The 16,905-nt window shown below is 41.7% G+C and overlaps 1 protein-coding gene across 1 annotated transcript in view; it reads right to left on the reverse strand.

The window, feature by feature from the left end:
- Window positions 1-1,356: 1,356 nt before the first annotated feature.
- FEM1C (fem-1 homolog C) overlaps window positions 1,357-16,905 on the reverse strand; it is a 28,878-nt gene continuing 13,329 nt past the window's right edge. Inside the window, exon 2 of the mRNA XM_070076014.1 lies at window positions 1,357-6,103. Within this exon, the coding sequence (XP_069932115.1) occupies window positions 4,794-6,103 (1,310 nt within the window). The 3' untranslated portion in view covers window positions 1,357-4,793. The remainder of the gene's footprint in view (window positions 6,104-16,905) is intronic.

Here is a 16,905-nt window from a genome sequence, read left to right on the forward strand (position 1 = left end):
TGCACACACTTTAAAACATCTTGTGGTTAACAAGCATCTAATTGTACCAGAACTACTGCTCATAAAACCTTTCATGTGGAAAGCCTATATCTTAAATATGTTAAACATATTAAAATATCATTTATATATTTATATTTTATATAGTTTGTAGCTATATAAACATTAAAATACATCTCTATCTTAAATAATGCTAAATATATTTAAATATATATTAAATAAATTTCAATTAAGGCAAAAAACTGAGATACTTTAAAAATCCAACCTTGATATAGTAAGAAAATCAACTAAGCTGATATAATTATATAAAGCTGTAATTTGATGGTAGAAAATCTTACTTAAAAGAGCCTTTCCAATGAACACACAAGGTAACAATACAACCACGGCATTCAGAGATGACAAAGACAAAATCACAAATCTTGGTGAAAGCATGCAAGGAGGGACTAAACAACTTGTTCAGCCCCTTAAAAACTAACTGTATTCTTGTAAGTCGGGTAACATGTCCTTTAAATATTGGTGGTGGGTGTGGGGCCAACTCTGGAACCCAGGGTCATGAAAGCTGCTGTTGACATCGCCTGTCCTCAGCACCCACAAGGCAAGTTCACAATTCAGGAGGGGGAAACCTGTACAACTGGGTGTTTCGACTCAGATGTAGAACTTTAAAATTACAGCCATTTTCTAGATCTACCAAACTTTTTATCAGGCAACTCAGATGCAACGGAAAATCTATATACTTAGATTTTAGATGTCATGGAAATCAGTTGATGTTTATGTTCGTGGTAGCATGAATGTTTACAAACAACTTCTTCTTACTTCCAAACCAATTTTTAAAATAGGGGAAAAAGCAGCCTTCTTCCTATTTGACAAAACTCTTGCCCGTCTTTCGTTCCTGTGATCTTTACGAGAACAACCACTATTTCCACAGACCTGTTAATATGAAATGCTGCCTCCTAAGTTCTAACTGCCCATAAATCTTCAAGGAGGTGCTTTTTGAAACAGGCATCCAGGAGTTGTCTATTACACTCAAAGTTAAGATGTTGCCAATCAAGAATTAAGGGTTCAGGCAGCCTTTTAGCCCAGGGGTTAAGATGCCTGTGTCCCACACTAGGCCTGGTTCAAGCCTGGCTCTGGCTCCTGATCCAGCTTCCGGCTAATGCAGACCCTGGGAAGTAGTGGTGAGACTCGAGTCACTTAGTTCTTGTGTAGCCATGAGACCTGCCTTCAGCTCGGTCCAGCACAGCCAAAGTGGGCACCTGGGGAGTGACCATGGGAGTTCCCTCTGTCTCTGAGGCTGCTTCTCAAATTAGAAGAAAAAATTTTTAAAAAGGAAAAGAAAAAATGAATAACAATACACTTAAATTTGGTGCAAATTTAATTTTATTAAGCCTTAAAATGAATGTGTGGCATATCATTTTCCATTGTGTGACAATTTATTGGCTGGCATCTGAATACAGTACTTCTTTTGAAAAATACACAATGGGAACGGACAAAAGGGAGAGAAACTGTTTAATGATACATGAGGGCAAAAAAATAAATAAAAAAGGAGAAAAAAGAAAGAAAAGGTGACGGCCAATTATTCTCAATTTCCTTAGTATCTAACTCTAAAATGGTTACAGTCCCAGGCAGTAGTGCTGCTGTTACCATGTGTAAGTGTTATTATCTCAACCAGCCCCCACAATTCTGAAAAAATTAATTAGGAGTATTACCCCTGCATAAGGTTTTAAAGAGCTACTTTCCAAACATAATCTAAATGATTTTCCCAAGTCATAGTAGACAGGTCTCTACCACACCACACATTAAAGGTTGTCACTTTACCAGTCAGCAGTCACTCAACTCCAAAATCACAAAGGGCACCAAGTTATCTAGGTGATTTGGGCTAATGCCTATCAGATTTACGGATAAATTTTAATCTTTAATCCATTTGTCTTTGTAAAGTAGACTGGTATCTAATCTGAGTAAAATAACCATTTCTTTCAGAGAAATGATGAAAATAGTGGGGAGAGCTAAAAATCAGCAGCTTGCCACAGGGCAATTCTGCCGAAATGTAATCAAAAGGTACACGTCAACTCCAGTCCTGCTACAACATACAGCTTAGTCTGACTCAAGTAAGTACAATTAACTCTTGAAGTATTAAATTTATTCATCTATGGTTAACATAGCACAAATTTAGTTTCTTTTATTCACTCATGACATTTCTGAGGATACCTTCTGATGAAGGCCCTGAAGTCCATTATGAACCAACTTCCTCTAAAATACAATTATGGACGATTCTGGCTCTTGAGCTGACTGTTTTCAAGAGCCCCTGATGGCATCTGTGGAGACGGCAAACAGAAGGGAGAACTGGATCCGGCCTGGAACAAGGTTTCGGCTTTCAACACTGAGGACTCCTCAGCTCTAAGTCATCTATTTTTAGTGGTGGGAAAATGCTATTTAAAGAAATTCTTAATTTATGCCATAGAGGCACAGTTCACGCTCTCCTGCGGAACAGTGAGAAGTATCTTCGTCTAAGAGCTATAAGCCCTCCCATCCACCCTCTGAAAAGCAGGAGGAAATACTAAGTCACCTAAAAACCCAATTGCCATCTTTCACACGAAAATTAATGAGATCAACTAAAGTAGGTTCATTTCACTGGCAAATTTTTCCTTTGTAAAAAGAGTAGCTCATGCATATAAAACTCTTATACCACAAGGTGAGAGGCAGCTGATTTCAAAATGATGTTTGATATCTCTAGAATATTTGTCTATATCAGAAATTACAATATTTTTAATATATGTGGCAGTTCAGTATTTTGTCAAATTTGCCCACAGTAAGAACTAACCCTCTTCATTAAAAGGTTGAAGAGTGCCCACTCACATCCAATCCACCTTTTACAATGGTGAAATTCCACTTACAACCTAGTAAAATGAGTATCTTTCAAAAAATTAAAATCAGTTATTTAACCAAAAAGTCTAATGTTCTAATACTTATTTACTATTCTTCATTACAGGTTTACTATAATAATGAAGACATACCTAATATGACTGTTTGCAATGACTCCTTAAATCACAACACATCAACCCTCAGTAAAAAATGTCCACACAAAAATCCAAGTGAGTGACCAGGCTCACTAAACTCACAGGTAAACTGCACTTTTCTCAAATCAATAAGGAGCTTTTTTTATTCAGAATAACTTCATAAAGACAGCTGTAAGGCAAATACATGCCATCACAAATTTCATTCTGAATAACAGTAAAGTGCTGAATGATAATTCCTGAATCTTTTTAGTACTTTGCATTTATCTTTTCTGAAGTTAAAAGAGCCCTTTCTGTGGCATTTAGCAAATCTGTTTTAAAAAGGAAGGAAAGGAGGAAGCAAACAAGAAAGGAGGTAGGAAACAAGGAAGGAGGGAGAGAGGGAGGGAGAGAAGCAGGAGGGAGAAAGGAGGGAGGGAAGGAGAGAGAGGGAGGGAAGAGGGAGAGAGGCAGGAAGAGAAAGGAAGACAGGAAGAGAGAAGGAGGGAGGGAGGGCGGCTTAAAAAAGGATAAAAAGGGCAAGGCAAGACTTAAACTTTCAGTATGGGAACAGGAAGCACTGCAACCTTTTGTGTCTAAGTTGGGTGACAAATATTGAGAGCAAAATAATTCATGCAAGTTATCTTTAAAGGTATACACAAGCTTGAAGAAAGAAAGAACACGGTTACTGTCTTTGATACTATGGCAATAAACTGCATACTAAAATACCTGAATTATCCTAGATGCCTAGATCTGGCTTGGCAAGCATCATGCCACTGACATGCTTTAGCTCTTTTTGTAACTAAAAGTGATTTGCAGTTCAATTACTGAATATGTCAATGTGACTTGTTAAGCTGTGTGATAAACTTTAAGGTTAAATTTAAGCAAATTCTCTACACCTAGTCACACCATCAGCACAAGCAGGACGACGCTGGTGCAGCATGAAAGGTGGGTCACCTTAGACAGCCTTCCTTTGCCCGCATCGTGCACTAAGATGACAGACCTCAATTGCAACTGGGTTAATGAGAACAGATCTGTTTCCCAAATTTAGCACACAAGATTTTCAGTGGATGAGAGAAACCTCAGGTGTAAAGGAAAAAAAAAAAAAAAAAAAAAAAACAGAAAAGCTTGCACTCCAAATAGCTAACCTGTGGCTCTAGAAATTGTCATGCTTTAATAAAACAAACTTCGTAACAAACTCAAGAAAACAGTGTTCTGAGTTAAGTTGACCAACTGCTGCATAGAAAATGTGCCAACATACAACAGTCCAGTTTAAGCCGGTGCATAGAGAAGATAAAGCACTTATGGTAACTGCAAACGGTAACAAGTCCATAATGTTTGTACAACCTAGCATGGGCCCATAAGGGGGAAAATTGTAGTAGAAATGGTTAGGGGAAAAATAACGTGGAAACAGGGGAGAAGCTTGAAGAAAGGGGAGAAGCAGGAAAAAAGACCTTCAACTGTATAAAATCCACAACCAGGGTGAGTATAAAGATACCACTGAAAATGGTTAACTCTGTCCCGAACACCCCACAGCAAACAGGATCAGAATGGACAGCCTTTGGCAGACAATTTAAAAAATTTGAATATGACATTTCTTAATAATTCACAAACAATATATTATATGGTACATTTATATTAAATACTGGGAAACCAATCCTGTAAATTTGATGCTTATAATGCTTTAGCCAATGAGAGCACAATGATATCAAGCTAAATGAATGCTGGTGTTATCACAACAGTGCTCATTTATGAAACAACTGTCACCAATTCGTGCTTTAACAGTGCGAGAACACAGTCAAATTATCATCTATGAAGTGAAACAAAGGTCTCCAGCTTCTCTGGGATATGCCCTTTATAATATATCCTATGACTCACTATAACACGAGCAGCCAGACATTGCAATGTGGTGTGATTTATGGGCTGGATCAGATTCTTAGCTATTTCCTTCTCGTCCAGCAAGTCACTAGCAGTTTGTTTGTGCAAGTTTGTGGCATCAAAATGGGCACCTGATTTAATAAGGAGATTCATGATGTCTGGATGGTTGTTCAGGGCGGCAATGTGTAGGGGACTGTTGTCGTCGGAGTCTCTGACGTTCACATCAGCACCACATTCTATCAATATGGCAGTCACCTGCAGAGATGGAAACTTACAAACAGGGTACCGCCCTACACACGTGGTATTCTTGTCCACAGCCAGATGAAGAGGGCTAAAGCTATTCTTTCCCCTCGGATGCAGCTTAAGGAACCTATAGATGGTCTGCTTTTTGAAATGGTCCTGCTCCAGAGTACAAGGAACTTTTTCCAGCAAGCAAATCAAGTGCAAAATGATGGAGAGAGCCTTATTCAGCTGCAGTGGGTCAGCCGGACACTGAGTCTGCTTGATGGCACGCTCGATTTCAAGGACGCTTTTGCACAGTATGCCCATGAGGTCGTCAAACGTTACAGTAGTGCCCAACAGGCCTTTCGCCCTATCTTGGAGCATAAAGGAAAAGAGTTCTGCGAAAGATAACAAGCTACTGGCAGTCATGGGGCTCAAAGGGTCCAGGTTGTTCTGCTGCATATCCAGAGCATACTTCCACAGGTTGATGCATCGCTTGAAATTCCCCGAGTCTGCGTAGACAGCCCCTCTGTATCTAATGTAGTAAGAGGTATCAGGGTGAGAAGGACCGAGGATCCGCTCTCGGATCAGGAGTGCCTGCATCCTCATCTCGTCAGGGTCGGCGATGAGGCCTTCCAGCTCTTCCGCACTGTTGACTTCCTTGGCGTAGTCGTAAGCCATGATCAGCGTCTGCGGCACCGGCTTGCTGATTATATTCGTCCTATCACTGTACCTCATGTTCATAGCCTTTTTCCAGTACTTCAAAGCCCCAAGCAGATCTCTTTTTTTGTCTACAAATGTCGCTCCCAGGAGCTCTAGAGCATTGATGCGTTCTGTCTTGCTGGTCTGTGCATGGTGTGTCAGAAAATCCACAATATTTGTGTGACCAGTCACACTTGCTGAGAGAAGTGGAGTCATTCCGTAACCATCTTTTTCCATCTTGGCACAATACATAAGCAGCATCTTCATGATGTCCAAACTTCCGGATTCTGCACAGTCATGCAAGGCAGTGTTACCTTAAAGAGGGGGAAATAACATACTTTGAGAGACCAGGATATAATTAACACTAATAGGTATATTCACCCCTAAAAAGGAGCAGGCAGCTCCTACCCACCCTCTAGGAGGACACACGTTGATTACAAATAAGAGAAGAAAAAAAAAGGATTCTAAAACTAGCATCTGATACATAGCTGGAGCTGACAAATGACTGACAAGTTACTTATGAGGATATTTCTACAGTCACCAGAGGAAACACACAATCCATGGCCTCTTGGTATCTTTCACTAATGTTTTCAAGTACATATTCTATGGCTAAACCCAGGAAAAATAAAATTAACCAGCTAGTCACAGTTTTGCTGAAAGCCATTTAACTCTCTGGGTCAACATACAGTTACAAAAAAAGAACCAACTAGTCTTTTTTAATATCTAAGATTCTTTCATTTCATTCTCACAGTAGTCAGAATTTAGTATTTCTGACTGCCAAGTTAAACTTCAACTGTTCTAGCCAAAATTCTTTTTAACATACACTTCTCCAAGAAGCTCCCATAAGAAAAACAAGTCCACTGAAATTTGAAAAACATGTGGGTGGTTCAAAATGAATTTTAAAAGGAGACATCTGAAGTGCCCTTTCATAATGGATTACTTCCCATTGTAATTTAATGTTTTAAACACTCTGTTTAGATGTACTGAATGTTCTAACAGCGTCCTAGTCTTCCCACACATGGATTAAAACTGACAACAGGCACATTAGTAAAATCCATACGAAATACATTAAGACATGATAAACACCAGGTATTTTAGCTATCTAAATCCAATGATAAACATTTTTATCAATTATCAATAGAAATTATCATGCAGACCTCTGATATTTACATACAATGTCTACAACTTCAACAGTGAGTCATTGTAGGCACGTTTGTAGAAGAGTTAACTTGGCAGGTTGAGAATGCTGTCCCCAGAAACAGCTATTTGCAAGGTGACCTTCGGCTGGCATCCGGGAACATGCTTGGAGAACAGTTCTCTACCTGATAAAACCTTCCCAAAGGGTAAGGGCAGTGCAATGCACCTAAACTCCCTGTGCTAATAACGCAGTCCATGCTGAACACCGTTTCCTTCTAGGAAATTCTGGCTGTGTACTGGGGAGAGGTGCCTACGTGACCAGCCTCCAGCAAAAGCCGCAAGTGCTGAGGTTTCCCACGGGTTTCCCTGTGCAGAAGTATCACAGATGTGCATTTTTGTGGCTGTGGAACAGTGTGCCTTGCATGAGATCACTGAAGATGAGACACAAATGCTCCAGATCACACCTGGGCCCTCTCAGAATCAGCTGTGTGTCTTCATTCCATTTAGCTATAATAAACCCTAGCCATGACAGCAACTGTACGTCAGTCACCTCCAAACATGGGGGTGGCTCTGGGGACCCCCAACACATCATGTTTATCAGAAAGTAGCTTAAATCTGAGTACTGCAAAGAGCAAATCTAATTTATAATTTAAAAATTTTGTCTAAGTTATTATACATTAGGATTTGAATCTTCCCACACGTCTATCCTATTAGTCTTCTATGATATCTACAAGGACTACATCATTATTGTGGATATGTTTATTCTGACCCAGAATTTTGACAGTTAGAATGAAGTTCTGTCTGATGAAATGTTTTAGCAATGTGTAAGGGAACCAAGTACCAAGAGCCCAGAACTTACTACTAATGTTCATTAGTCTGAAATCATTTCAATTAGACACTACTGCTACACCAAGTATATTTTTAAAACTCGAACTGAGAGGTCCTGCTAATCCTGTTTTTTTCTAAGAAACAGGATAAATAAATAAAGAGAAATTTGAACACAAGGAGAAGGTTTAGATGGCATTCTCTACTCTGGGTAAAAGAATAAAAATGCAGCAAAAGCCACTTTCAAAACTAATGTATTTCCGTATTTACTGAAAAACTACAAGAGTATACGTATTTTGAATACACCCACATATTGAAAAAAACTGTGACTCAAAGGAAGACTTTGGCTAGTGACAGCAGAGGTCATGTGATCATCCTCTCACTGAGACCTGGGAAAGCTGGAAAACACAGCATGTAAGACACCAAGGGGACAGTACCCTAGAAAACAGACAAGCAGAGGAGCCACATCCAGAACTGGGGCAGCTTTACCACAGTGGCCTCCACTGACGTGGAAGACAGCTGAAAACACACCCAAACAGAACCTGACAGCCTTGCAGACTAGAGAAGACAAGAGGCCACCCCCTCTCCCAGGAAGAACAGAAATTCAATTCAAAACTCTAAGTCAGAGTTACAGAGAGGGAGAGACACAAAGAGACAGAGGGAGAGACTCCCTAGATGGTCCCAACAGCCAGGACTGCGCCAGTCTGAAGCCAGGAGTCTCTTCCAGGTCTCACACACGGGTAGCAGGGGCCAGGCACCTGGACATTTTTCTTTTCTGTTTAAAGATTTATTTATTTGAGAGGTAGAGTTACAGTGAGAGGGAGAGACAGAGAGAAAGATCTTCCTTCCGTTGGTTCACTCCCCAGATGGCGCCAACGGCCAGAGCTGCGCTGATCCGAAGCCAGGAGCCAGGTGTTTCTTCCTGGTCTCCCATGCGGGTGCAGGGGCCCAAGGACTTGGGCCATCTTCTACTGCTTTCCCAGGCCATAGCAGAAAGCTGGATTGAAGGGGGGATTGAAGAAGGGTGGCCAGGACTAGAACCAGCGTCCATATGGGATGCTGGCACTGCAGGTAGAGGACTGACCTACTGAGACATGGCACCAGCCCCGACCTGGACCATTTTTCACTGCTTTTCTCAGGCCATTAGCAGGGAGCTGGATGCGAAGTGAGTCAGGCAGGATGTGAACAGGATCCCATACAGGATGCTGGCTTCATAGGTGGCTTTACCCACTACGCCACAACACCGGCCTCCAAAACCATCTCAAGATTGAATTAAAATGACCCAGTATTGCTATATATAATCAAAACCAGAAACAAGTATAAATACTATTTATAGGAAAGTATCATTAACAGTAGGTCTCAAGCTATTTTTAATATTCTTCTTATATAATTCTTGGTATCCAACAAAACATAATGGACAGAAAACAAGGAACCATAATATAAAAAAGAGAGAAATAAAGGACGACAGAAAACCTAACATGAAAGCCAGATAATAGAGTTATTCAAACAGATTTTAAAATCGTTATGCTTAGCATAGTCTAAGAGTTTTTTAAATTGAGAATTCTAAAGAAAACTGTGAAGTGTAGAAAGCAGGGGCAGGCATGGGGTGCAGCAGCTGACATGCTGCCTGGGGCACCCACATCCCACAGCAGAGCCCCATGGGAGTGCTGGCTCCTCTGCTTCCGATCCAGCTTCCAGCTAATGTTCACTCTGAGAGGCAGCTAATGCCAGTCAGCTACTTGGGTCCCTGCCACCCACACAGGAGATGAACTTCCTGCCTCCTTCCTGGCTTCAGCCTGGCTCAGCCTTGGCTGTTGCAGGCATTCAGGGAATGAAGCAGTGGATGGAAGATCTGTCTGCCTCCCAAATAAAAATACATTTTTTAAAAAAGAAAAGCCACAAATCTCAAACTTAACAAGGCCGGCACCGCGGCTCACTAGGATAATCCTCCGCCTTGTAGCGCCAGCACACCGGGTTCTAGTCCCGGTTGGGGCGCTGGATTCTGTCCCAGATGCCCCTCTTCCAGGCCAGCTCTCTGCTGTGGCCCGGGAGTGCAGTGGAGGATGGCCCAAGTGCTTGGGCCCTGCACCCCATGGAGACCAGGAGAAGCACCTGGCTCCTGCCATTGGATCAGCGCGGTGCGCCGGCCGCAGTGTGCCGGCCGCGGCGGCCATTGGAGGGTGAACCAACGGCAAAAAGGAAGACCTTCTCTCTGTCTGTCTCACTGTCCACTCTGCCTGTCAAAAAAAAAAAAAAAAAAAAAAAAGAGAGAGAGAATCAAATGGATATTTAGAAATGAAAATTTCAGCAGGCAATTTTAGTTCAGATTACATACAGCTAAATGGACAATCTGTGAACTAGAAGACAAACCCAACGACATTACACAAAAGGAAGCATGGAACAGTAAGAGGATGGGAAGGTAGGAGGCTGCTGAGACAATGAACAATGTCAGAGGGGTCTGGGTATTTAAAACCAGAATTCTAAGGGAAGAAAAGAAGCCAAATGATCTATTGACAGCTTCAGAATTTCCTGAAGTTGATGAAAGATAAAATTATAAATTTAGTAAGTTTTACAAACTCCAAGATGGATAAAAAGGAAACCACATTGAAGCACACCATAACAAACTGCTGAAAACCAAGTACAACAAGAAAACTCCTAAAACCAGAGGAGGGGTGGAAATTCGTGAAAAAGAGCAACCATCTAAGATTGACAGCCAAGTCTTCATCAACAGCTCAAGCCAGGAGACACTGAAAAGCACAAGGGAAGCACTGCCAGTCTAGAACTCTACCCCACAGTGACACAGTGAGAAAGAAAAGAAAAAAGAAAAAACACAGATGTTTATTACCAGCTGACCTGAGCACCAAAGAGTGTTCTCTAGGCAGAAGGACAGGCCACATGAAAGGCTGAGGTGGGCACAGATGTCAGCCAGAGGGTCACCTGTCAGTGACTCTAAAGACAAACCACCCTCAGCAATGCCTTGTAGGGCCTGAAATACATACAGGAATAAAACGCTTGAGTGGTGGTAAGGAGAGTGATTCAAGTGTTCAGAGAGCCCTGCGCTGTGGGAAAGAGGTGAAGGTGGAAATATGTTGATAAATCAAAAGTTGAATATGCCTTATCTGAAATGCTTGAGACTACAAGTGATTCAGATTCGAGACTGTGAATTCTGGAATATCTGCATATAAATAACAAGCTATCATGGGGATGAAACGCAATCTAAACACACAATTCATTTCTTTCGTATATACCTCTATACACTGCCTAGAGGTAATCTTATACAATTATTTTTAGTTATTATTTCAGCCTCTGATTATGCAAGTGTGGAATTTCCCATCTGTAGAATCATACTGGCACATGAAGTTTCTGATGTCAGAGCATTTTGGAATTCAGGTTTCCAGATTAGCAGTGCTCGACTTGTACTAACCAGGACAACCACTAAAACAAACGTTAGAGAATATGTTAATATTACATTTTATCTGATATAGAGGAAAAAATGAAATCTAAAAAGGAAAGACAAAGGAACACAAAACGATTAAAAATATTTAACTAGCAGATTGAAATCTACATATATCAGTAATTACACTGCATGCAAGAGAACTAAATCATCCCATTGGAAGACAAAAACTGTGAGATTAAAAGTATAAACACAGAAAACTGCCAAATACAAAGAAAATCAGACCCAAAACCATAGTACACATCTGAACATATACAGACCAAAACCAGTGAGAATAAAGATTCCAATAAAATTAGCAAATCTGATTTAAAGGACATATTTAAAAAAAATTGGACTGTAACCATAGAAAATATTATTTTTCCTCCAGAATACCTAGACCATAAGCAGATACTGGTCCAACATATGTCAGCACCAAAATCACTGCATCTGTTCTAAGTCGCAATGGAGTTAGAAAAACAAAGAGATAACAAGAAAAATCTCTGTACACTTGACATTTAAAAATTCACTTCTAAATTATTTACAGGTCAAAAAAGCTCAATCAAAATTAGAAAATATAGGCCGGCGCCATGGCTCAGTAGGCTAATCCTCCGCCTTGCAGCGCCGGCACACCGGGTTCTAGTCCTGGTTGGGGCACCGGATTCTGTCCCGGTTGCCCCTCTTCCAGGCCAGCTCTCTGCTGTGGCCCGGGAGTGAGTGCAGTGGAGGATGGCCCAAGTGCTTGGGCCCTGCACCCCATGGGAGACCAGGAGAAGTACCTGGCTCCTGCCATCAGATCAGCGCGGTACGCCGGCCGCAGTGTGCCGGCCGCGGCGGCCATTGGAGGGTGAACCAACGGCAAAGGAAGACCTTTCTCTCTGTCTCTCTCTCACTTTCCACTCTGCCTGTCAAAAAAAATTAGAAAGTATCTTTAGGGGCTGGTGTTGTGGGTCCCACTGCCTGTGACATCAGCATCCCGCATGAGCACCAGTTCAAGCCCCAGCTGCTTCACTTCTCATCAAGCTCTCTGCTAACGCTCCTGGAAAAGCAGCAGAAAATTACTCAAGCGCTGGGGCCGCTGCCATCCATGCGGGGACACGGGTGAAGTTCTAGCTTCTTGCTACAGCCTGGCCCAGCCCTGGCCACTTGGGCCATTTGAGGAGTGAATTAGTGGACGGAAGATCTTGCTCTCTGTGACTCTGCCTTTCAAATAAATAAATAAATCTTAAGGGAAAAAAATAGAAAATATTTTTAACCTGACAATGAAAACACTAAATAACAAGTCTTGTGGGAGCCATCTAAAACTGTGCTTAGAGGGCAATGTACACCATTAAATATACGTAAAAGAAAAAATAGGAAAAACTTAAAATCTAAGGTTACATCTCAAGAAGTAATGGGAAGAAAACAGCAAATTACACTCAGAAAAAGTAGAAACAAACCATTAAAAAGCAGAAACAAGAAAGGAAAAGATACACTAATACAACTTTTAAAATTTTCTGTATTTTATTTACTAGCTGTGTCCTTTTTAATCTTGAACCTATATAAACAAGACAAATTTATTTTATATAGAAAAAGAAATGGTAACCCATAAACCCATGGCTCCTAAATGCCATCTCAGTACTGCTCATTCCTGAGGCCACATTTTAAATACCAGTCATACTAAACACTAGTGAACAAATTACATCTCCTATCAGCCAAACTTCAACCAATCACATTGCTTTCTAACTCAAAAGCTTTCAAGCTGCCTCTAAATAAAGAGCAGAAAATCTTTAAGAGTGCTTTGCAGCTTTAAAGGTTTGCAGCATTGACTGTCACAGCGTGGTTTGTGTGGAGGGAAGGAAAATGAGGAAGAAATCCAGTTCTAAAAAGTCGGACTGTGGGCGGCCAGCATGGAGGCATAGCGGATAAAGCCACGGCCTCCAGCGGCTTTGAGTCCCAGCGCTTCTGCTTCTGGTCTAGTTCCCTGCTTATGCACCTGGGAAAGGAGCAGCAGATGGTCCAAGTGCTTGGGCCCCTGCGCCCACATGGGAGACCTGGGATGAAGCTCCTGCCTCCTGGAATTCAGCCTGGCCCGGTCCTGGCTGTTGCAGCCATTTGGGGAGTCAACCACCAGATGGAAGATCTCTCTCTCTCTGAAATAAATAAACTTAAAAACAAAATGAAACAACAAAAAACAAACCAAAAAACCCTGATGTGTAAAGTAAAACTTAATTTTGGGCCAGCACCGCGGCTCACTAGGCTAATCCTCCACCTTGTGGCGCCAGCACACCGGGTTCTAGTCCCGGTTGGGGCACCGGATTCTGTCCCGGTTGCCGCTCTTCCAGGCCAGCTCTCTGCTGTGGCCAGGGAGTGAGTGCAGTGGAGGATGGCCCAAGTGCTTGGGCCCTGCACCCCATGGGAGACCAGGCGAAGCACCTGGCTCCTGCCTTCAGATCAGCATGGTGCGCCGGCCGCGGCAGCCATTGGAGGGTGAACCAACGGCAAAAAGGAAGACCTTTCTCTCTGTCTCTCTCTCACTGTCCACTCTGCCTGTCAAAAAAAAAAAAAAAAAAAAAAAAAAAACAAAAAACAAAAAAAAAAAAAAAACAAAAACAAAAACAAAAAACAAAAAAAACCCTTGATTTTGGTTAACAGGGATACACAGAAGAAACATGATGCTGTACAGATTTTAAAAGACTAAGAAATATTTCCCTACCCTACCTCCCAGCCCATTTCTCATTATGAATGATCCACTATGAGTCTAACCCAGGAACTGGCAAATTCCCTCTGTGAAGACCAAAGAGCATTTTAGGGTTTGCAGGCTATCAGGTCTCTGCTGTAACCACCAAAACCTGCCAAGCAATAATAAAGTAACTGCAGGCAATATATTAAAAATGAATGGATATGGCTGTTTTCCAAGAAACTCCTTAGGAATTCCAAAATTTGATTCTCATGTAATTTTCATTTGGTATAAAATGTTTTTTACTTTGTCCCAACAATTAAAAAATGTAAAAACCATCTGCTAATTCTCTGGCAGTACTGGAAAGGGGGCGGGCCAGACTGGAATGCCTGGGCCACAGCTGACGTCTCTGGATCAGTGCTCTGACCTAAAGAGGTTGTCAACCCCGCCCAGGAGAGGCAGGTTCTGCCTGTGCTGGACCACACTCCAACCTAAGCATTTCTCCCTGCACCAGGTCACATGCACCTCCAGGCCCTGCTCTTAATGTCCTTCTAATGCAGGCTCTCTCTTCTTTACCTGTTTAACTTCTTGTCTCAAGCTGCCCCAGCCTTTCCAGCTGCTGGGACAGGCCTTCCTGGATATACACAACGGTCACTTGTGAGGAGGATATCGGTGACTGACGGTCACCCACCCCGGCAGACACTCACCTAACATCCACTATCATAAAAGCTTACAACAGTACAACGTTGCTGCTTCACAAACAGGTTTTCTTACCTCAACTGTCTGTTCCCAAACTGCACAGATCCTTCGCTTTGTATCCCAGAAACAAGTAGCACATTGCTCAAGCTAAGGCAGATTCTACATTTTTAATACTGGTTTCCCAAAAAGACTCAAGCTTTGCTTCTAGGGACAAAGTAAGTTCAAAAAGGAAAATCTCAGAAGAAGGGGATTTTATCAACTACAATAGGTTGAGTAGAAACCACTGTACTCTGAGGCCCAAGAAGGCCCTAAAGGTTAGTTTGTGAGTTACACTCTGGAGCATTAAAGTCTGGATGGCAGGGGCGGGGAACATAACTTTAAAGCAATTATAATTCTGTATGTCATTTCTCCAACTCTTTTCACTACTTTATTATATTTTTCATTGATATATATTGACTATTTATGGGGTACAATATTATAATTTGAAATATATGTATCTACATATAATGTGTAATGGTCAAAACAGGGTAATTAGCATTTCTGTGTCCTCAAATATTAGCATTTCTATGTATTGAGAACCTTCAAACTCTTCTCTGGTTATTTTGAAATATGTAATCAACTAGTACAGATTATAGTTAGCCTCCTCCCCACACTCTGACACCCACTACCCACCCTCCCTTTATCACCCCTTCTTCCTCCCCTTCCTAGCCTCTGTCGACTCCTATTTTCCTCCTACCTCTATGTGATCAACATTCTTAGCTTCCAAAAATAAGAACTTGGAGAATTTGTCTATCTGTGTCTAGTTTATTTCACTTAATCTCAGGTCTTCCAGTTTCACCCATGTTGCTGCAAATGACAGAACTGTACACTTTTTATGGATTAATTACATTCCAGTATATATATATAAACCATATTTTTAAAAAGCCTATTCATTCATTGATGGAAACCTAGGTTGATTCATTTTCTTGGCCATTACGAATAGTGCTGCAACAACCATAGGTATCCAAGTATACTGATAACATTTATTTCATTTCCTTCTGATTTATATAGAATTATGGGATTACTGGGTCATATGTAGTTCTACTTTCACTTTTTTAAAGAATCTCCATACTGTGTTCCATAACAGCTATCCTAATTTATATTCCTACCAACAGCCTGTTATTTTACTTTATTTATTTATTTATTTTGGACAGGCAGAGTGGACAGTGAGAGAGAAACAGAGAGAAAGGTCTTCCTTTACTGTTGGTTCACCCTCCAATGGCCGCTGCGGCCGGTGCGCTGCAGCCGGCACACCAGGCTGATCCGAAGCCAGGAGCCAGGTGCTTCTCCTGCTCTCCCATGGGGTGCAAGGCCCAAGCACTTGGGCCATCCTCCACTGCACTCCCGGGCCACAGCAGAGAGCTGGCCTGGAAGAGGGGCAACCAGGAGAGAATCCAGCGCCCTGATTGGAACTAGAACCCGGTGTGCCGGCGCCACAGGTGGAGGATTAGCCTACTGAGCCGCGGTGCTGGCCCAGCCTGTTATATTCCTACCAACAGCCTGGAAGATTTCCCCATTCTCTGCATCCTCACCACCATTTCTTTTTTTTGTTTTGGTACTATATTCTAACCAGAATAGGATACCTCAATATGGTTTCAATACATAGGCTGTCTACCTTCTACTGAGAAATGTCTGTTCAGGTCATTTGTCCATTTTAAAATCTGATTGCCTGCTTTCCTTGCTATTGAAGTGAAATCCTTATATATGCTGGATATTAATCCTTTGTCACAGGAGCGGTTGGCAAGTATTACCTCCCATTCTGTTGGTTGTCTCTTCACTCTGATGACTGCTTCCCTTGCTATGCAGAAGCACTTCTGTTGCCTGTGCCTTTTCCTATAGCAATGTCTTGACGAGTTTCCCTCTGCTCAATCAATACATATATCATTATCTCCTGTTTCTCACATCCATCTTTGTTATGTTACTATGTGGTATACATAGCTTCTATAAACTACACAGATACTACATAATCATTCTTAGTGGTTTTACAGTGAAAGTTCAAGAATAGTTGGCATAACTTCATTAATATAAATATTTCCCTATTGGTGGACATCTGTACTGCTTCAGAATTTTCACTATTAAAATTAATGTCTGGGGGGTGGCCATTAACCCAGCAGCCTAGTTTTGATTCCCAGCTCCTGATTCCAGATTCTCACTAGTGGAGACCCTGGAAGACAGTGGGAATAGCTCAAGCAGTTAGGTTCCAGTTCACATGGATGACCTGGACTGTGTTCCCAGCTCCTAGCTGTTGAGTATATTTGAGGAGAAATTATTGGATGGGAGTTCACTGTCTTTCCGTCTTTCTCTCAAATGATAAGGTCAGATAAAGA

Source organism: Oryctolagus cuniculus, chromosome 6, assembly GCF_964237555.1.
Source record: "Oryctolagus cuniculus chromosome 6, mOryCun1.1, whole genome shotgun sequence".
Lineage (NCBI taxonomy): Eukaryota > Metazoa > Chordata > Mammalia > Lagomorpha > Leporidae > Oryctolagus > Oryctolagus cuniculus.